The sequence below is a fragment of the Elephas maximus genome, chromosome 7, assembly GCF_024166365.1.
Source record: "Elephas maximus indicus isolate mEleMax1 chromosome 7, mEleMax1 primary haplotype, whole genome shotgun sequence".
Classification (NCBI taxonomy): domain Eukaryota; kingdom Metazoa; phylum Chordata; class Mammalia; order Proboscidea; family Elephantidae; genus Elephas; species Elephas maximus.
The window spans coordinates 72,771,069-72,791,243 of record NC_064825.1 but is presented as its reverse complement, the minus strand read 5'-3'; the positions used below and the strand labels follow the sequence as shown (position 1 = coordinate 72,791,243).

The 20,175-nt window shown below is 48.8% G+C and overlaps 1 protein-coding gene across 7 annotated transcripts in view; it reads left to right on the top strand.

The window, feature by feature from the left end:
• ABCC8 (ATP binding cassette subfamily C member 8) overlaps positions 1 to 20,175 on the top strand; it is an 89,294-nt gene that overhangs the window by 57,586 nt on the left and 11,533 nt on the right. For all 7 annotated transcript variants that reach the window (XM_049890578.1, XM_049890579.1, XM_049890577.1 and 4 more), the window contains 12 exons: positions 5,380 to 5,412; positions 6,992 to 7,027; positions 7,979 to 8,077; positions 9,418 to 9,502; positions 10,218 to 10,298; positions 11,657 to 11,794; positions 13,458 to 13,583; positions 15,809 to 15,908; positions 16,125 to 16,366; positions 16,461 to 16,627; positions 18,705 to 18,774; positions 19,800 to 19,957. In XM_049890578.1, coding sequence (XP_049746535.1) covers positions 5,380 to 5,412; positions 6,992 to 7,027; positions 7,979 to 8,077; positions 9,418 to 9,502; positions 10,218 to 10,298; positions 11,657 to 11,794; positions 13,458 to 13,583; positions 15,809 to 15,908; positions 16,125 to 16,366; positions 16,461 to 16,627; positions 18,705 to 18,774; positions 19,800 to 19,957 — 1,335 coding nt within the window. The remainder of the gene's footprint in view (positions 1 to 5,379; positions 5,413 to 6,991; positions 7,028 to 7,978; positions 8,078 to 9,417; positions 9,503 to 10,217; positions 10,299 to 11,656; positions 11,795 to 13,457; positions 13,584 to 15,808; positions 15,909 to 16,124; positions 16,367 to 16,460; positions 16,628 to 18,704; positions 18,775 to 19,799; positions 19,958 to 20,175) is intronic.

Genomic DNA, 20,175 nt, shown 5'->3' with positions numbered 1-20,175 from the left:
GTCTGCTGTTTGTCTCAAAATCCTGGGCACATTCACAGCTCTGTCCCGCCACCTATCCTGAGTGATGAGTTATGCTCTGGGGCTGTGTGTTGGGGGCCCCCCTCTATTACTGGCAGGAGTTCCATGCCTCAGCTATCCGGTCCCAGATTTGCAGAGAGATGATGCACTTGCAAAGTGAGCCAAGAGCAAGATAGCATTTGAGCCGGCAGCCCCTCCGGTGACTCTGGCGCCGGACTTCCCATCCACACCAGGGCAAGGCTGGCTGACCAGGCGGCCAGAAAGGGTTCCAGGAGGCACAAGGCAGAGGGCTAGGGGTATAGAATGGAGAATGCTCAGGGGAGATAGGCGCTTTATTTGCACAACCATTAGTTCATTCCTTCAGTGAACAAGCGAGCAATATCGCTGAGCAAAGGCTCTGGAACCAGGCTGGCTGGCTTCAAATCTGGGCTCCATAACCTACCAGCTCTGTGCTTTGAGAAATTACTTTCTATATCAGTTTCTCCTTATCACCCATGGGGACTGATATGAGGATTAACCTAGCATGTAGTAACCAAAACCAAAAAAAAAGTTCATTGCCATTGAGTCGATTCTGACTCATAGTGACCCTACAGAAGAGAGTAGAACTGCCCCATAGAGTTTCCAAGGAGCAGCTGGTAGATTCAAACTGTCAGCCTTTTGGTTAGCAGCCAAGCTGTCAACCTCTGCACCAACAGGGTTCCAGCTTGTAGTAAAAACCAAACCCATTGCTGTCGAGTCAATTCCAACTCATTGCAACCCTATAGGACAGAGTAGAACTCCCCCTTAGAGTTTCCAAGGAGCACCTGGTGGATTCAAACTGCCGACCTTTTGGTTAGCAGCCATAGCACTTAACCACAGTGCCACCAGGGTTTCAAGCATGTGGCAAGTGCCCCATAACTATTATTATAAGTATTATTATTTGACAGTGTACTTCTTTGCCATGAACAAAATCCAGAATCCCCTACTACCCTTTAATTGTAATACAGCCTGTCTCACTGGAGAGATAGTAATGAGCTCCTTGGGGACAGGGGCCAAATCTTATATGCGTCTCTGTATCCACAATGCCTGACATATAGTAGACGTAGTATTTGCTAAATGAATGAACCAGGAACAACTTATGACTTTCAAGATACTGCCATTATAAATACATCTTGACATCTGTCTATGCCATATGCCTTTATCCAAGTTGTCCCCTAACCCAGAATTCCCCACCCAACTTCTCCATCAACTTTGGAATGAACTAACTCCTATTGTTATGGGGTGGAAACCCCAGGTTCTGCTCAGCATGACTCATACTGGCCACTAAACAATATACTGAGGTGGGGGAGCAGAAAGGCACTTTTATTTCGTTGTGCGAGGAAAGGAGGCAGCCAGAGCTGCTGCTGCTGCCAAGACTGCTCAGCGAGGGCGAGGGAAAAGGTTACTTTTAAGAGGTTTACTAGTAGGAAGTTCATACAAATTACATCAGCAACATTCTTAATCATACTACTCAGGTGCAGTGGGGTTTGCATATAACTTCATGCATCACCAGGGTTTTAATGTAAAATTATGGGACGTCCCAAGCAAAGGAAAGAGAATTCTAATGCAAAGCTGCAAGGGAGCTAAGCAAGCTAGCTGTTTGAGGCAGTGAAATTTTCCACAGCCTGGGGACCTCTGCCTTATTATTAGTGCATACTTCACACTATATTGTGATTATCTTTTAATGGACCTGTCTCCCCATACCACTGAGCTCCTTGAGGACAGGGCCGGGGATTATTCCACATTGTACCCTAGGCATTTAGCGCAGGAGTAATTGTAAGATATGTATTTTGCAAACTGTTCTGTGCAGGCTACAAAGACCTGGCCCTCATCCTTGGGGAGCTTATCAGCCCTGGAGAAAGGTGCACAGACAAAGCCCCAGGGTAGGCATGGAAGGTCATGGAATGAGGTCCTGTAGACCAGGCCGTGGCAGCCCTGAGTCAGCCCTGCATGTCAGCAGCCTGGCTCCAGGCACCTCCCAAGCCTTCACTTTTTTTTCCCCCATATTTTTCCAGATCTCATTCTATGTATATGCAAGCTTATATTTTTAAAACGAGGTCTTATTATGCACGCTGTTAGGGAAAGCAACTTTTTGTTTCTCGCTTAATGTATTGTGAACATCTTCCCATGTACAGTATTATCAGCCTACCTTATCCCCGTTTTTTTTTTTTTTTTCCTTTTAATAGTGTAGACTTTATTTGTCTAGAGCAGTTTTAGGTTTGCCAAGCCTTCACTTTAATAACAGTCACCTGCCCCTGCCAGGCTCTGCTTCAAATAAGCTGTCATCCTGGGTATTTTCAAATTATCTCCTTAATCTTTAAGAGGAAAACATTTTGATAAAAAGTCAATATTAGCAGATAACATGCAGGTGAAATTGTTTTCCTGAAAACAAAGAATAAGGCCATTAATATCCAAAGTAAAATGACGTTAAACACCCTCAGGGAGCCAACGGGAAGCAGGGCCCTGAGAAGAGCCTAGCCAGGGAGGAGTCCTCCCCACCTCCTGCTGAGGCACTGCAAATCCAGAAGCTCCCTGCTGCTCCTCTCCACCACCATCTGCTGTGGTCACAGACTCTGCCATCAGCTTCCCATATATCAACTTTTTATTATTCCTGTCTGTGTCCACTTGTGAAGGCTGGCCCCTGCATGCCCTGGGCCTACCTCGGAACATTATTGCCTTGTGATAGTTGGTGTGATGGCTGGCTCCTGAGACCCCTGACTCCCTAGGAAGTGAGAAATTGGTTCCTCTCAGGACAACCCTGTAGCCCAGTCTGTCCATACAGTTCCCAGAGCCTTTGGAGGGTAGGGGGTCAGGGGCTCAGATGCACCTGACTTTCCACTGGAGTAGGCAAACGGAAGGGGTGTCATGTGGAGAGGAAGGGGCAAGCTCACGATCTGGTTTTTAGTGCTGACTTTGCCTCTTGCCAGCAAGCCCCTTTACCTAGAGGAACCTCCATTTATCTCTAAAGTGGGGGTGGTGTTACAAGCCTCACAATGAGATCAGGAGGATGTATTATAAATTCAGCTCATAGCTGGTTGGAGGGAAGGTCGTGGGGTTGGAGAGCTTGAGAGGAATCATCCTTTCAGCTCAGTGCTTGGTCCCAGAAGTGCAGACAGGAGGAATCTACTGCCTCCAACACTCATGTAAGGCCCCAGCAATCAATGAGAGAAAGTGCCTGTCAGATGTACCATTCATTAGTTTTCAGACTAAAAATACAAAGCCTTGAGGCTTATTCCAGGAGGCTCAGTCTGGGTGCCACACTGGTAAGAGGAGCAGATAAACCAGGATTCACACCCCAGCTTTCCCACTTTCTAGCTTAATAACACTGGGCATGTTATACAAACTCCAAGCCTCAACTTTCCCATCTGTAAAATGGGATGCTAACACCTTATCATAAGGTAGTTGTGAGGACTGAATGAGATAGTGAGTATAACTAACTTAGCACAAGTTTGGACCAAAATGAGTCCTACTTTCCTTGTCCTTCTTCCCAAATGATTAATATGTCTGTTAGCAGTTACCATTTCTTAGAGATCTTCATGTGCTAAGCAGTGTGGGAGCAGAAAAAGATGCTCTTCCTGCCTTAAAATCCCATTGGGAATAAAAGATTTACACAGGAGCTGATTAGAGAGTAGGGTAGTCCATTATGAGGGCTAATTGAGCAGCCCAGGCAATGATGCAAACTTAGTTAGGCCAGAAAGCTCGTTGTGTGCTGGGATCCTCAGGGAGCCTGCAGATACGTCTTCTCCCAGATAAATAATAGCCTTTGCTTCTGGAAACAGTCAAGGCAGGAAGGCTCCAGAGACAGGCTTATCTGGGCTGTGGCTGCAAAGTTGGAATTTTCTTTTTATCTGTCTCGTGTTACCAGCTTGTCCATAAATTACAGCAATCTGGTAACTGGGGAGAGTGAGGTTAGACTGGGTTGAGAGGATGGAGTGAAAAGGATCAGAGAACAGAACCTGGTGAGGACTGGTAATTACATATCCATCAGAGTTTCCTCTTGCTTCTGGCCCTCAGCAGAGAAGGGAATTTTTCCATCCCTGTTTTTGTCCATCCTGACAGAAGGCATTTATCAGAGCTGTAGAGTGGGAAATCATAGTGAAGTTATGTAGCAAGGTAATTCAGAGCATGAAGCTTTGAAGTCAGATCAATTTTCTCTGCTACTTGGTGGCTGTGTGACTTTAGGCAAGTTACTTAACCTCTCTGAGTCTCACTTTCTTTATCTGTAAAGTGTGTGGGGGGAGCAATTTAAATAAACCTCCTTCATATGTCTGTTTTGAGCTTTAAGAGATAATACTATTACAGTGCTATCACAATGCTTATAACAGTTCAATGAATGTTAGCTGTTTGTTGCGTTATTAAAGTAGGATCTATATGAAAACAAAGCAGATTGCTCTTCCCCAAATGTGCATGCCAGAGTACATATTTCATGGGCAGGGGGCTGCTTCTGGAAAGTTACGGGGTGGCCGGGGACAGAGGAAAGAATACTGGCAAAGCTGGCATCGAAATCAAGGCCACTTCACTCAGTGTTTTTCAAAAAAATTTTTTACTATAATTGACAGTATGAAATGCATTTTTTAAAATCCCAATTCAGTACATGCATGCATTGATAGATAAATTTAAAAATTCACGCAAAAAATACAGATCTTGACCACATGCAATGGTCTGTTCTTCCTTTTTTTTTTTTTTTTAAGGCAGTTGCAACTCATTTATTTCAGACCCAGTTATTGGGTCCTAATTGAAAACCACAATGTGAAATGATTGTGATCCTGGGAAAGCCACTTTCCCTCTGTAGGCCTTGGTGTTCCCAGCCAGAAAACAAGGTCTGACTTAACGATCTTGGTGCCCAACCAGCAGCACTGCTGCTCTGAGTCAATGCCAGGAACAGTGATTTAGCCCCTCCTGTCTGGAGGTGGGAAACCCTGGTGGCATAGTGGTTAAGTGCTACGGCTGCTAACCAAAAAGTCATGAGTTTGAATCCACCAGGCACTCCTTGGAAACCGAATGGGGCAGTTCTACTCTGTCCTATGACCAAAAAAACCAAACCCAGAGCTGTCGATTGTGACTCATAGCGACCCTATATAGGGTCGCTTTAAGTCAGAATTGACTCGACAGCAGCGGTTTGGTTTTTTTGGCGGCTCTGGAGGTGCTCATCTAGGTGCTGCAGAAGGGACAGAGATTGAGACGAACAGTTTTTGCCCCAAGGAAGCTGACTGGGGACCATCCAGTTGGAGGGTGGGGAAGGGAGCCAGGGATTTCTTCTCCCCAAAGACCCTGTGTGATGCAGAGAAAGGTAAGTAGATGAGAAGTAACCAGTGTTGGTCTTTCCCATTTGTGCCCCAACAGCCTTCCTGACAGCGAGACGGGAGAGGAGGCCAGGTACAGCCTTGGGGCTGGGTTGGAAGTGTGTCCTGATGAGGGTAGGGGCTGAGTGGGGTGGGGGGAGAGCTTATAAATGAGGAATGCTGTATATGGATTCAGGGCGTGCAGCCTACTTACTTTCAGAGGCCCAAGCATTCACAGTGGGGGCAAAAATTGGTTCTTATAAGGTTTGTGGCCTCCAAGGGGCCACAGCACATAAACAGATAGACAGTGTATCTGTGGTATTAAAATTTCACAGCAGATAAAGTCAGCAAGTTGATGAGTAATGGTTCCCAGGGGCTGGAAAGAGGGAGTGACTGCTAATGTATACGGGGTTTCTTTTCAGGGTGATAAAAATGTTCTGGAATGAGATAGTAGTGATGGTTGTACAACTTTGTAAATAGAAAACACTGAATTGAAAATAAAAATTGATTGCAAGGGAAGGACACTTAGGAAAAAAAGATCTATGAAGGCTGCTTAGGTGGGGTGAAAATGAAAAAAGAAGTTGACAAGCACTGCTCTAAGGAGATGAGTTGGGCATCCCATAGACCAAACAGGAAGAAACAGTCTTGTTACTTTATATTCCATGTACAGATCTAAAAAACTCAAATGGAATAGATTAATGAGGTTCTGAGACCCTCAAAATCTTTCCTACTGTCACCTCTTCCCAGGACATTTGACACCCACTAGAGGCAGGTGAAGTCTGCACTGGGAAGGTGGACACAACTTTGTAGATAAGTTTAAGCCTCTGACCTTCGCCCTCCAACACCAAAGAAGTTTCACTTCCCCAAGTATTCTTTGCCTTTTCTCCTACCTTGTCCTCAAGTGCCGGGGTATGATGACAAGCCCAGCCTCTCTAGCCACAGTGATCATCATATTACTTGAGCCAAAAATCAGACCTCACAGTATAGAACAAGTATGAGGGTGTGGATGAGAACAATGGGACAGAATGTTTGACACAGGAACAGTTCAGGGCAGGCCAGGGCACGTGGGCACCGCAGCGGACAACGCCTTCTCTGGCATGTCCCCCAGATCGCGTGGCTATCTTCTGACAGGTCACATGGGCCTGCAAAGTTCGCCTGGAGCCCTTCTAGCTCTAGCTGCCACCCCAAGTTCCATCGGCTGTGGGTTCCCACCCACACACAGCAGGCTCTGATGTCCAAGGCCTCAGCTGCCCAGAGAGCACTCCCTGTCTGAGCTGTTTGTGCAGCGTGTCAGCCAGAGATGTTGGCTCTGCAGAAACTGGGTCTGGAGGAGCCATACTTTGGACTTCGTACTGTTCTGCCCCAGAAAGTTTTTCTCCCAAGAGCCAATGGTGCCTTTCCCACATTCTCCTTCTTACTTAGCCAGGTTCCCCAGGGCCCTCCTCACTCACCCAGAGGCGTATTCCGGATGCCACACAGATTCAGGCAGTGGAGGTCCCCCAAGAAGACCATGACCCACTCCCCACACCCCTCCATGTATGTGTGACTGCAGACTGGCCACAGGGATGATAAAGACACACTCATGTTTGGGTTTGAGGGAGCTCAGAACATTCATGGGGGACTCGGTCCACTCACGTGAAGCCTGAAGGTGTGTGTTTCTTCCCCTGCTGCAGCCCAGAGCGGGAGACATCGGCTGACTCGGATGTCAGGTACTATGTCCCAGGATTTGCCTTCCAGGACAGGCTCCTTAGAGGAACTCTCAGGCCCAGTGAGCCCATAGCTCTGGAGGGCAGCCCCCAGCTTGGGTCTTGCTGCTGGGAGAAGGCCTGTGGGGGGAGGGGGGGTGGGCTCCAATAAGTAATGATTTGGAAGCCACTGCTGCTTTTTTTTCTGCTCATGTGATCCGAGCTTCTCCTCCCCCACAGACCATCTTTACCTCATTGTCATTTTTCACCTTTTTCTTTTTTTTGCCTTCAAAAACCATATCACTCTAAATGTGGTTTCCTTGACTCTGCTTTAAAAAAAAAAAAACTTGGAGAGCTACTTGCCACCTTCAAAGTCTAGCGATTTGAGGGCTACTGAGGAGGAAGGACGGCAGGATTGAGTTTTTACTTGGTCTGGTCATGCTTTAAACCCCAGAGCCCTGGTGGCGCTGTGGTTAGGCGTTAGGCTGGTAACCAAAAGGTCAGCAGTTTTGAATCTACCAGCCACTCCTTGGAAACCCTTTGTGGCACTTCTACTCTGCCCTATAGGGTTGCCATGAATCCGAATCGACTGGATGGCAGCAGGTTTGGCTACACTTCGAGCTCCTCCGTGGCTCTGTGTAGAGTCAGGAAGGAAAGCAGACTGCAGCAGTGGGGCAGGCTAGGAATAGGGCAGGGAAGGCCAAGGTCCTGTCCTTCAGTCAGCAGACCCCCTCCAGCCCTCAAAGTCAAGCACCTCACCCAAGCATCCCTCAGGCTCAGGGGAGGGAAAAGCCACCAGAGACCACACTAAACAGATTCTGACTGCACCTCCCCTTCTTAGCACTGACCCAACCCCTTGCCCCAGCCATGAAAACCTTATGGAGTGCTGTTCTACTCTAGCGTCAGCTTGGCAGCTGCCTCACAGAGCCCCTGAGAATGCCCTCCACCCCCACTCTCCCACTCTCATTTTTCCAGGAAGAGAGGCTCCGTGGCCTATGCTTCTCAGAAACCATGGCTGCTAAATGCCACTGTGGAGGAGAACATCACCTTTGAGAGTCCCTTCAACAAGCAACGGTAAAAGTGCCTTGGAGGGAGGTGGGCTGGGGGAGGCAAGACTTGGTCATGGCAGCCTTAACCAGCCTGCCTGGTCCCCACAGCCCCAGCACGCTGCCCTGCGCAGCCATCCATCGCCCACGCCAAGCCGTCCTGCTCTCCAGGCTGCTGGTCTGGTCTCCAGCCTGTTTCATATGGTCTGTCTGGAAACAGATCCACATGTGCCCAGGCATATTGGGGCAACCCAACTGGTGTGGAGGAAAGGGTGGAAGGGAGGGCGGTGCCGAGTGTTGCTGCCTTCTCCTGAGGCCCCAGAGCTGGTGGGAAGGCTGACCCCACCCTCCACGATTCTGCCTCAGCCCCCGCCTGACCATCCTCTTTGCCCTGCCGCCATCGCCATCCCAGCTCCAAGGCTCGTGCATTATTTTCTCTCCAGTGATAATAATGGCCAACATTGAGCAAGTTCTTACTGTGTGCTGGGCACAGTGCCAAACTATTTGTATGTGTTATCTCCTCTAATGCTGATGACAGCCTTAATAGGCAGATCCTATTATTATCCCCAGTGAGTACCTGGGTGGTGCAAAGAGTTAAGTGCTCAGCTACTGACTGAAAGGGTGGTAGTTCAAATCCACCCTGAGGCACCTCAATAAAAAGACCTGGTGATCTGCTCCCAAAAGCTCGCAGGCATGAAAACCCTATGGAGTGCAGTTCTACTCTACACACATGGGGTCACCATGAGTCGGGATCAACTCAAACAGCAATGGAGCATTATTATCCCCATTTTATAAAGAAGAAACCAAAGCTCAGGAAGGTTAGGTAACTTGTTCAAGGCCACCCAGGCAGTAGGTTACAGAAATGGAACTCAAATCCAAGGCTGCCTAACACCTAAGTACACACTCATCACCAAGACACTCTGATGCCTCCATGAACCCTGGCTGGCACCTGCCCAGGCTAAGGCTGGCTACGGAAGTATAACAGGCTGGGCAAATATTTGATCAGCCATCATCATTAGTGCCTAAGCCAACCAGCAGTGATTTACCCCAGCGGTGCCCTAATCATGGGCACTGGCTGCAGCTTTTCCACTGCGTGGGGATCATGGGGCCCCTCTTGTCACTTACTTAGCATATTTGCTGCCATCCAATTTCATCCTTCAAATATTTAACTTGCCTCAAGACTGTGTGAGGTGCTGACCTCAGCTCTTTTCTAGCTCATATGGTGTTTGCTTGAAACCTAACGGGAGGCCCATTAAAACCATTGCTCACCACTAGCACAGCTGCCCAGAGATTAATGAGCCTCAGCAAGTGCTTAGGCCCAACTCTGACCAGGCCAGTCAGCTGTGCCCCTACTCCCACCCACTCCAGGTACAAGACGGTCATTGAGGCCTGCTCCCTGCAGCCAGACATCGACATCCTGCCTCATGGAGACCAGACTCAGATAGGAGAGCGGGTTAGTAGCAGCCTCCAAGGGGTTTTCTCAAAGCCAAGACCCCCAACCTCCTCTGTTCCCCATCCATCGGTCTCCCTCGTCTGCACCCCCACCATGCCCCAAACTCATTCTCAGGAAGAGCAGGAACTGAGAAACAGAAAAGGGATGAAGGCTGAAGAGTTGCCTGCAGTGGAGTTAAAAATGATTTCCTTGAGCCCTGGGTGACTGGTGGTTGTCCTAGATAGGTTTTCAGAGCTACTTGGTGGGAAAGGTCGGCCTAGAGTTGGGGAGGACTTGACATCTCTTTCGTTCGTACAAGTATGTATTGAGAGCCCATGCAGCTCTGTGCTAGACCCAGAACTATGTTGTTTGTGTCCACTCTCTAGGTGGGACACCTCTTCCATAAGCTTAAATAGGACTCCTGTGACAGTCCTTACTGCTGACAGCCCTCCTTTTGTATGCTTTGAATCCCTGTGTTCCCCGTCTTGGTTTTCACTGATCAGATGGTCCCTAGCACCTGCATGATGAATTTGCAAAGAATTAGGGATCATGTTCCCCACTTCCGAATAAATTCAGTAAGCATGTCTAAGTTCCTTCTGTATGCAAGGAGAGGAAGGAGCAAAGAGTGGATAGAGCCGGGCCTCTGTCCCAAAGAGCTTACAGTTGAGGAGGGGCCTAGACGTGGTTCCCTGGAAGGGCCATAAGGATATGACGTGTTCCTTTTCTTTGGCATCAGGGCATCAACCTGTCTGGGGGTCAGCGCCAACGAATCAGTGTGGCCCGAGCCCTCTACCAGCACACCAATGTCGTCTTCTTGGTGAGTGCTCCAGTCCAACTGGCACTTTCCTTGGGGCCCTCACCTCTGGCTGCCTCCCTGGCTCATTGCCTGTACACACACACGCACACACGCACCATCCCCCAAACAACCTCAGACCCTCTTTAGGAGCAAACCTCTCCTTCCATAGATATTACCCACTCATCTTACTAATAGACAAGAATATCCTTACTGGAGGTAAGGATAGTGCAAATGACCCACTACAGACTTCACACTGAGTTTTGCAGCAGCCATGAGGGAAAGCGAGTACTGGTTACAGGCTGTCTGCCTATAGGACAGCTCCAGTCGGCCAACACTTACTTAGACTCTACCATAAGAGTGGAAAATAGGTGGAATGTGTGCTGCTACTTCCCATTTCAGGCCCAGGGCAGACGTTGCTAGTTGATCAGGACATTGTTTCCCATAGAAACTAACTTTGGCCTCAGAATCCTTCTCAACACAGCACTCCAGACAACTATTAAGAATCAAACATGAGATAAAGCTTATTAACTATCCCTACCCTACTTCATGCTAAACTCTGTGTCAGGTGCTTTGGTTGATATTGAAGAATTCTAAGGCCCAACTTTTGGGCTCAAAGGTTTAGAGAAACAGAATTTATCTATACTTAGGAGCCACAGCTCAATTGAGGGCCCAACTTTGTGGCACAGACTATGAAGGGCCTTGTTCAGGATGTCAACCATGAAGGCTAGAGTAATCAGGGAGGGCTCCCTGAAGCAGGGCCTTGAATCATGAGTCAGTTAAACAGAAGGAAAGAGGGAGACCATTTGGACAGGAAATTGGAACAAGAAACTTCAGGTCCCTGATACCTGGTTTATTCCTCTTCCCTGAACACAGGCAAACACTCTCCACTAAACACACTTCCAAGACACAGGACACAGGAAGGGCTTGTGCTTAGATGGAGCATTGAAGAGTAAGTAAGAGTTCACCAGGCAGACAAAAGATAGAGCAGCAATCCAGGTAGAGGAAGCAGCTTGGGCAAAGGTCAGAAATGACAAGTTCCCTGGAGACCTGGAGTATAGGATGGGGCAAGTGATAGGTGAGGCTGGAAAGGTTGTGAAGGGCCTGTAATATCATCCTAAGGAGTTTGGTCTTTATAGACATTGGGGAGCCATTGATGGCTCAAGAGTCAGGAAGTTGAGTGATTAAATCTGATTGAGAGCGATAACTAAAAACAGCCCATTTTAAGATGAGGCAACTGAAGCCCAGAGAGGTTAGATGAGTTGTCCGAAGGTCACACAACTAATTAGTGTCAGGCCCTGGACCAGAGCTGGTATAACTGGTTGTTTTTATGCTGTTACCTCTCTTCACTTACTTGCTTCTGCCCTCTTCTCTTTACCCAGGATGACCCCTTCTCAGCTCTGGATGTCCATCTGAGTGACCATCTGATGCAGGCTGGGATTCTTGAGCTTCTCCGGGATGACAAGAGGACAGTGGTCCTAGTGACCCACAAACTACAGTACCTACCCCATGCAGATTGGGTGAGGGGTTCTCAGGGGAGTCAGGCTGTGGAGGGCTGAGAAGGGGGCATTCAGGCATCTGCAAAGGAGTCAGTCAGGTGTTTTGGTAACAATCACAGAAGGCCATGAAGCAGAAGAGACCAGCATTGGACAGCTTCACGTAGACTGGGTGGCACCAGATGGGGCAGCTCAGGGAGATGCTACACAGCCTGGGGGTTTGGTGTCTGTCATCTGAGACCACTGACATTCCCCAAGCTTGTTTGGGGCCCCTGTGGACATACCCAAGGCTGGCACCAAGAATTCTCAGAAGGAAGCACTCAGTTTCTACCTTCTGCTGATTCCTGCCATTTGATGGCCCATCCCCTAACTTTAGGGAGTTCCCATTTGGAAGGGAGCCATCCCACCCTCAGACTTACCAGAGGTAGATGGGTTTCAGTTAGGATCATATGGAAACTGTAGAAGCAAACCCTAGCAATCATAATAGAAACTTCAATATAATCAATCAAATGCAATTTTGTAAAACTCCATTAACTAAATTCCCATAATATTCAGTATGCAGACTTGGATTAATCGGAAAACACTTAATTTTTAAAATGCAAATTATATGACTTTTGAAATCTGGGCCTTGCCTGGCTCCCTGTATAAATTTGCCCCTGATCAGCAAAATTTGAGGCCCACCCACCTGAGTTTGAAACCTGTGCCATATGACCCTGCCCAAATAAATGCACATGTGATGAGGACCCCCAATATAAAAAAGATCTGAAAGAAAAATCCAGATTTAAAAAAAAAACTATTAAAACAGGTGCAGAGTTTCTAGTGTCTCGGGTCTTAAAAGCCTGTGAACGAGCGTCTAAGATACTCCACTGGTCTCACTGCATCTGGAGCAAGGGAGAATGAAGAAAACTAAACATACAAGGAAAAGATTAGTTCAAAGGCCTAAAGGACCACAACTACCACAGACTCCACCAGACTGAGTCCAGTACATCTAGATGGTGCCTGGCTACCACCACTGACTGCTCTGACAGGGATCACAATAGAGGGTCCTGGACAGAGCTGGAGAAAAAAGTGGAACAAAAGTCTAACTCACAAGAAAATACTAGGCATACTGGCCTGATAGAGACTGGAGAAACCCTGAGAGTATGGCCCCTGGATACCCTTTTAGCTCAGTAATGAAGTCACTTCTGAGGTTCACCCTTCAGCCAACGATTAGACAGGCCCATAAAATAAAACAAGACTCAAGAGGCACACCAGCCCAGGGGCAAGGACTAGAAAGCAGGAGGGGACAGGAAAGCTGATAATAGGGAACCCAAGGTAAAGAAGGGAGAGTGTTGACATGTCCTGGAGTTGGTAACCATGTCATAAAACGATTCATGTACTAACTGTTTAATGAGAAACTAGTTTGTTCTGTAAAACTTCGTCTGAAGTACAATAAAAATAACTAACTAAAAAAAAAAAAATAGTACGTCCTGCTCAAGCTAGCTGTACCAAATTCTGAATACTTGCAGTACGTTGGTAAAGGTAGGTCATCACTTCCGGCCAAATGCAGAACGTGAGCCTGAGGCCATTTGTGGTGAGGGAAGGGACGAGTGCACCCCCATCTCAGATTCCTCAGTCAGGACGGGGAATGACTGCCACTCCCCCTCTCCAGCCAGCCCCTGGACCGGGTTCATGCCTGCCTTTCCAGATCATTGCTATGAAGGACGGCACCATCCAGAGGGAGGGCACACTCAAGGACTTCCAGAGGTCTGAGTGCCAGCTCTTTGAGGACTGGAAGACCCTCATGAACCGCCAGGACCAAGAACTGGAGAAGGTGAGTGTTCCCTGAGGGCCAAGCAGCCACCACTGAAGGAAAAGTTTCTATTGGAGCCTTCCTAAAGGCCTTCTCACCCTTACTAATCCTGAAATCCCCCAAAGGACAAATGTGGGAGCTGGGCATGAACTTGCCCCTTTGCAGAAGAGAGCCAGTACCTATACCAGCTCCCCAGGGCAGAACTAGGTGGGCACTACTCCGTATCCTGAAATAGTCAGATACCATTTAGTTACACAGTTCAAAAAATCAACTCACAATGGTTAAGCAAAGAAAGAAGAGGAAGTTAAGGATTTATTGGTCATGATACCAAAAAGTCATTCATAGCTTCAGGTGTAGCTGGATCTAGGTGGTCAAACAATGTCATCAGGAATCTGTTTCTCCCTATCTCTTGACTCTGCTCCCTACATATTGGCTTCATTCTCATGGTGGCAGTGAGAGCCATCAGTATCTCAGGTTTACATTCTCTCAGCTCAGAGCTCAACAAAGAGCCAGAAAGAGAGTGCCTCTTTCAAGTAGTTCAGCAAAAGTCCCAGGGCAGACTCTCATTGGTCCAGTTTGGTCATGTGCCCACCTCTGAACAAATCATTGTGACCAGGGATATGGAATGTGATGATTGGCCAGTCCTGAGTCACATGTCTACCCTGGAGCCAGGAAGAATGACCAGTCCCACTGGAATCTCAGACACTAAGAATGGGAGAAAGTGGTTCCCAACAGGGATGTTGGGGTGCTGTGAGCTAATGAATGGGAAGGAGTAAATACTGAGCAAGACAAACATGGGTCCATCTCCTATAGCACCGGCCTAGACAGTCCACCTAGTGGACCCCGTTGGCTGTGTCAGTCAAAGAGTTAACTACCACCTGGCACAATCACCGTGGGTCCCTAAGTTCCTCCTCCCAGGTGCCGGGGATGCATCCTGAAGTGGTGGGAGGAGGGAACAGGAGTGCAGACACTTTGTGGGCATCCCTCTAGGACCCTAGAAAGGCTGGAGTTCTTCCTAGTTCATTCAGGGGGCTAGTGAGGCAGCCAGGGGCCTGTGAAGTACATTTCTACCAGATGTGGGACCTGTCTATCCATGGGCACAGAAAAGCCTGCCTGCAGGCTGTGATTTGGGGAATCCTCAGCCCCTCAAAGGTCTCTTTCTTTAAGGCTGTAATTCCACTATTCAGATCATTCTTTGAAGGCTTTTTCTATCTGTTGAGAACAAGAGCCCTTTGTTAAAATGCAGGCACCTTGGCCTCATCAATTGCTGCTCGGGAGGAAGCAGACCCTGTTGATGGGTATTGAAGAAGAGGAAGGATAGGAAGAGTGGCTGGAGGGAGCCTTAGAAGGCAACATAATGTAACATGCACAACTGGGTCCCTGTCCCTGAGTGGCCTCCGGGCCTCAGTTTCTCCTCTGTGAAATGCTGCCTCCTAGGTCAGCCTGAGGATCAGGTGGACTCCTGGGTATTGAATGCTTTGTAACTTGAAAGTCCTGCACGTACACAAAGAGATCTTGTTATTGAAATTCTTCTGGTTGGTGTTGTCTCTCAGACACAATTAGGAGGGTCTTGAGGACATGGCCTGGATTCTCTTCTTTTATATTTTCCCCAGAGCCTGGCCCCAGGCTGTGTATAGCTTCCCCAGGTGTAGGTTAATACGAAACAGACCGATGTTTGAATCCCAGCTCCACAAGGTATTCATGGTCTCTGGCCTTCAGTTCACCTGTCAGTAAGAAGGGGATAATAAAGCCAACCTCCCTACGTTGCCATGAGGAATAAATGAAATAATATGGTTGGAGTTCTTAGCACAGTGCCGGGCATATAGTAGAGCTCAGTGATCATTGGGCGAGGGGCCATGAGTTATCACTCAATTGGGAACCCGCACACCTGACTCATAGCCTGCTGCCTCTCTAGAGCCCTACAGCCTTGAGTTCTGCAGAGTCTGCCTACCTCCACCCCCTGGCCCCTAACCCCAGGCTATTTATCCTCTCCCTAGACTGGCCCTCACCATCTGAGCCCTGCAGCATGGCCAGACTCATCATGGTGGGCGAGGGCCCAGCAGGCCAGGCTAGATTCCCAGCTCAGAGCAGGACTAGCCCATCCCACTACTCCTCTGGACCCTCCCCCAGGCAGGGGCAACCTGGGAACCTTACTCTGGTCATCACCAGGTGCAATTGCCTCCCACTGTCCTTCTCCCCACCCTGTATACCCTGAGGACATTGGCCAGACCCCACCTGTTTTTCAGGAAACCGTCATGGAAAGAAAGGCCACAGAGCCATCCCAAGGCCTGCCCCGGGCCCTGTCCTCGAGAGATGGCCTTTTGCAGGATGAGGAAGAGGAGGAAGGTACAGGTAGTGGGGCTGGGTGTGAGATTCTGGCCTGAGGCCTGATCAACCATGGGGTACTAAGGTTTGGGTTCCTGGGTGGTGAGATAGTGAGCCTTTGATGAAATCCCCATGTGCCTCATTTTCCCATCTGTAAGTGGGGATAAAATACCCCCTGGTTCATCCCTAGAGGGATGCAGAATGTGAAGCAACAGGGTAGTTCCTTGATGCCTGTAGAGGAGGTGGCTGAGAGCGAGGAGGAAGACAACCTGTCGTCGGTGCTGCACCAGCGCGCCAAGATCCCGTGGCGAGCCTGTGCCAAGTACCTGTCTTCCGCTGGCATCCTGCTCCTGTCGCTGCTTGTCTTCTCCCAGCTGCTCAAGCACATGGTCCTGGTGGCTATAGACTACTGGCTGGCCAAGTGGACTGACAGTGCGCTGACCCTGAGCCCCATGGCCAGGAACTGCTCCCTTAGCCAGGTGTGGCTGGCTGCCCCTCAGCACTGGCCGGGTGGGGGTGGGGGCTGAGCCAGCAGACAGCCCAGGGACCTGCCTCACTCTCTGCCCGGCCCAGGGGTGCTCCCTCGACCAGACGGTCTATGCCATGGTGTTCACGGTGCTCTCCAGCCTGGGCATTGTGCTGTGCCTCGTCACATCTGTCACCGTGGAGTGGACGGGACTAAAGGTGGCCAAGAGGCTGCACCGAAGCCTGCTGAACCAGATCATCCTGGCCCCCATGAGGTACTCTCCTCCCCCAGCCCTGGTGGGGCTATGGGGATGTCACAGTTCTCTGAGTCTCAGTTCTCCCATCTGTAAGATGGGGATGTATGACCTCTGTCCCTCAGTGATACAAACGGTTTGCTCTCAGCTACTAACCTAAAGGTTGGCGGTTCACACCCACCAAGTGGTGCCATAGAAGAAAGTCCTGGCAATCTGCTTCTGTAAAGATTGCTGTCGTTCTGTGCCGTGGATTTGAGTCCAACTCATAGTGACCCTATAGGACCGAGTAGAACTGCTCCACAGGGTTTCCTAGGTTCTAATCTTTACTGGAGCAGATCACCAGGTCTTCTGTCCTGCAGGGTGGCTGATGGGTTTGAATTGTCGACTTTTCAGCTAGCAGCCGAGCGCTTAACTATTACACTACCAAGGCCAAGAAAACCCTTTGGAGCAGTTTTGTAGCACATGGGGGTGCTATGAGTCAGTGTCGACTCCACAGCCAACAAGTTTGGACCCACGGATGCAGCATGTGTCAAAGTGTCCTCGGTGCCAGGAAGGAGAAAGAGACTAGTATTTACTCAGCCACACATGCAGGCAGTTTGTATGGTTATCTCACCTAATTGTCACAACAGTCCTTCAAAGCGAGCTTCTGCAGGCTCTAGGTAAATGTTTGCTTCCCTTCCCTGGCAGATGCCACCTGCCCATCTCCACCCAGGAGCTCAGCACCCACCCCCCCCACCTTTCTCTCTTCCCTCAGCCAGCCTGCAGGAGCTGACACTGGGACACAGGGAGCTGTCCCTCTTGGTGTGAAAGAGTTTTAAGGTTGCCATTGCCCAGTGCCAGGTCAGCTGGCCAATTGGGTTTAAAAACTTAATAGGCAAACACACTGAACTTTTCACTGCCTCTGTAGTTCTGTATTTCCCAGACTATAGAGACAGTAAAAAGTTCAGTGGTTACTAGGGGGCTAGGGGGAGGGAAAAGGGGTAAATAGGTGGAGCACAAGACATTTTAAGAGCAGTGACACTATTCATTATGATCGTGTGATGGTGGGCATGTAATATTATGCATTTGTCAAAACCCATAAACTCGCTGCCTTTGAATTAATTCTGACTCATGGCGACCCCATGTGTTGCCAAGTAGACCTGTGCTCCATATTTCATGGCTGTGACCTTTGGGAAGCAGATCTCCAGACCTTCTTCCAAGGCGCCTCGAGGTGGATTCGAACCACCAGCCTTTCAGTTAGTAGCTGAGTGCTTAACTCTTTGCATCACCCAGGGGACTTTTGTCAAAACTCATAAGACCTTACAATACAAACCTTGAACCCTACTGTAAACTAGGGTCTTCGGTTAATAATAAAGTGTTAATACATGTACCGCAGGAATGCAGGATGTTAATAAAAGGAGAAACGATGTGCAGGGGGGAGGGGAGTATATGGGAACTCTCTGTGCTTTCTGCTCAATTTTTCTGTAAACCTAAAACAGTTCTAAAAAATAAAGTCTATTAAAGAACAAACAAATAAAAACCCACACTAGGCAGACAGGTTATCTGGTCCCTTGTCAATGCCAGACCTCACCATCTGACTACACATTTTACTTTTCAGCCTCATGAGCTGTCTCTGTGGCCCACCGACATGGCCTCAAAGTTTATTTATCCTCTACTTGCCCCAAATTTGTGGTTCTAGAGTCCTCTTGCTGAGGCTGGGCTGACTCCGGGTCACAGCCAGAGCGATGACAGCCAGAGTGTCCTCGCAGGGTCAGCCAGCTGAAAGGCTGTCCCCAGAGCCCTGTGTGTCCCCATGAGGACAGCTGCTGAGTGAGTCGGGTGGGCCTAGGACCTGAGAAAGGTGGCAGCAGTCACACATGGGCTTAGAGACAGGCTGATGAGGGGCCAGCAAACTTTTGGGTGGCCGCAGGAACTCTCTGGGACATAGGCCAGAAGTCTGCAGAACTGCAAAGGTGACTGCCCCCAGGGAGCCAGAACCGGCTCCCTAGACATTCTGCAGATGACTGCAGAGACACTTAAATAAATAACTACTTTCATTCAGTCAACAGGAAGTAAATGAGAAAACGAATGAGTAACTGCTCTTCTGGTTGCCTCTTAGGTTTTTTGAGACCACACCCCTGGGAAGCATCCTGAACAGATTTTCGTCTGATTGTAACACCATTGACCAGGTACACAAGACCGTGACCCACTTCCCCCAGTTCAGAGAGAGGCCAAGCCCCTGGGGGCTTTTCTACCTGGTGCCAGGCTCCCCCAGATCAAGTGATCAGAGCCCTGTGGGTGGAACCCAGTGGCCCCCCCTCCCCCCGCCCCATCTGATTATAATGCTGTCTCAGGAGCCTCTCTGGCCAAATCTCATACTAAAACTCAAAAAAAAAAAAAAAAAAACCCTTGCTGTTGAGTCAATTCCTACTCATAACAACCCCATAGGACAGAGAAGAACTGCCCCCTAGGGTTTCCAAGGAGCGCTTGGTAGATTCAAACTGCCGACCTTCTGGTTAGCAGCCGTAGCTCTTAACTACCACGTCACCAGGGTTTCCAATAATAAGGAATAATAAGGCTGAAGAAAACCACACCACTTTGGCTTTTGTATGAGATCCCACTGGTTCACTCTGGTAAGGTTCCAGCATATTCTGAACCAAGGTGGCTGATTTTGTAGGGAATATTCGTTTTTATTCAGCCTGTATTTTTTATTTACCATTGTGTTAGAGGAAACCCTGGTGGTGTAGTGGTTAAGTGCTACGGCTGCTAACCAAAAGGTCGGCAGTTCGAATCCGCCAGGCGCTCCTTGGAAACTCTACAGGGCAGTCCTTCCCTGTCCTATAGGGTCGCTATGAGTCGGAATCGACTCGACGGCAGTGGGTGGGTATTGTGTTAGATGGTAAGAAAACAAAGCCCTGATCCCTGCTATCGTGGCAGGTAACACCAAACATAACTAAATACCAAAACACACAAGACCGTTTACATGCGGTGAGCAATTAGAAGTTCAAGTGTAGGCTTGAGGCACTGGACTAGGCTTCATGGCAGCTGTGAAATGTGGCCTAACCCTATAGGAAGGACTTGTCTCCTTAATTAAGCAAGGTGCTCCGTGAGGGAACAGAAACTCCCCTACAGAGTGTCGAGAATTCTCTGAGGTCTTTTTTCCTGGAGTTCACCCCTGCCTGGACCTCACCTCCCTCTCTCTCTCCTCCCCCAGCACATCCCATCCACACTGGAGTGCCTGAGCCGTTCCACCCTGCTCTGTGTCTCAGCCTTGGCCGTCATCTCCTATGTCACACCCATGTTCCTTGTGGCCCTCTTGCCTCTGGCCGTTGTGTGCTACTTCATCCAGAAGTACTTCCGGGTGGCATCCAGGTGATGGCAGCCTTTGCCAGCCTCCAATGGGGAAGGGGGAGGGTTGAGGGGTGGAAGGTACTTTGCAATGGGCAGCTTGTACATTATTAGATTCAGCACCATAAAAGTGGTACAGTCATGTTCTTCAAAATAATAATAGTAATAACAATAGAAGTAAAGGATATAGAAATACTCACATAACCACCTGTTAGCACACATACACCACAGCTAAAATCAGA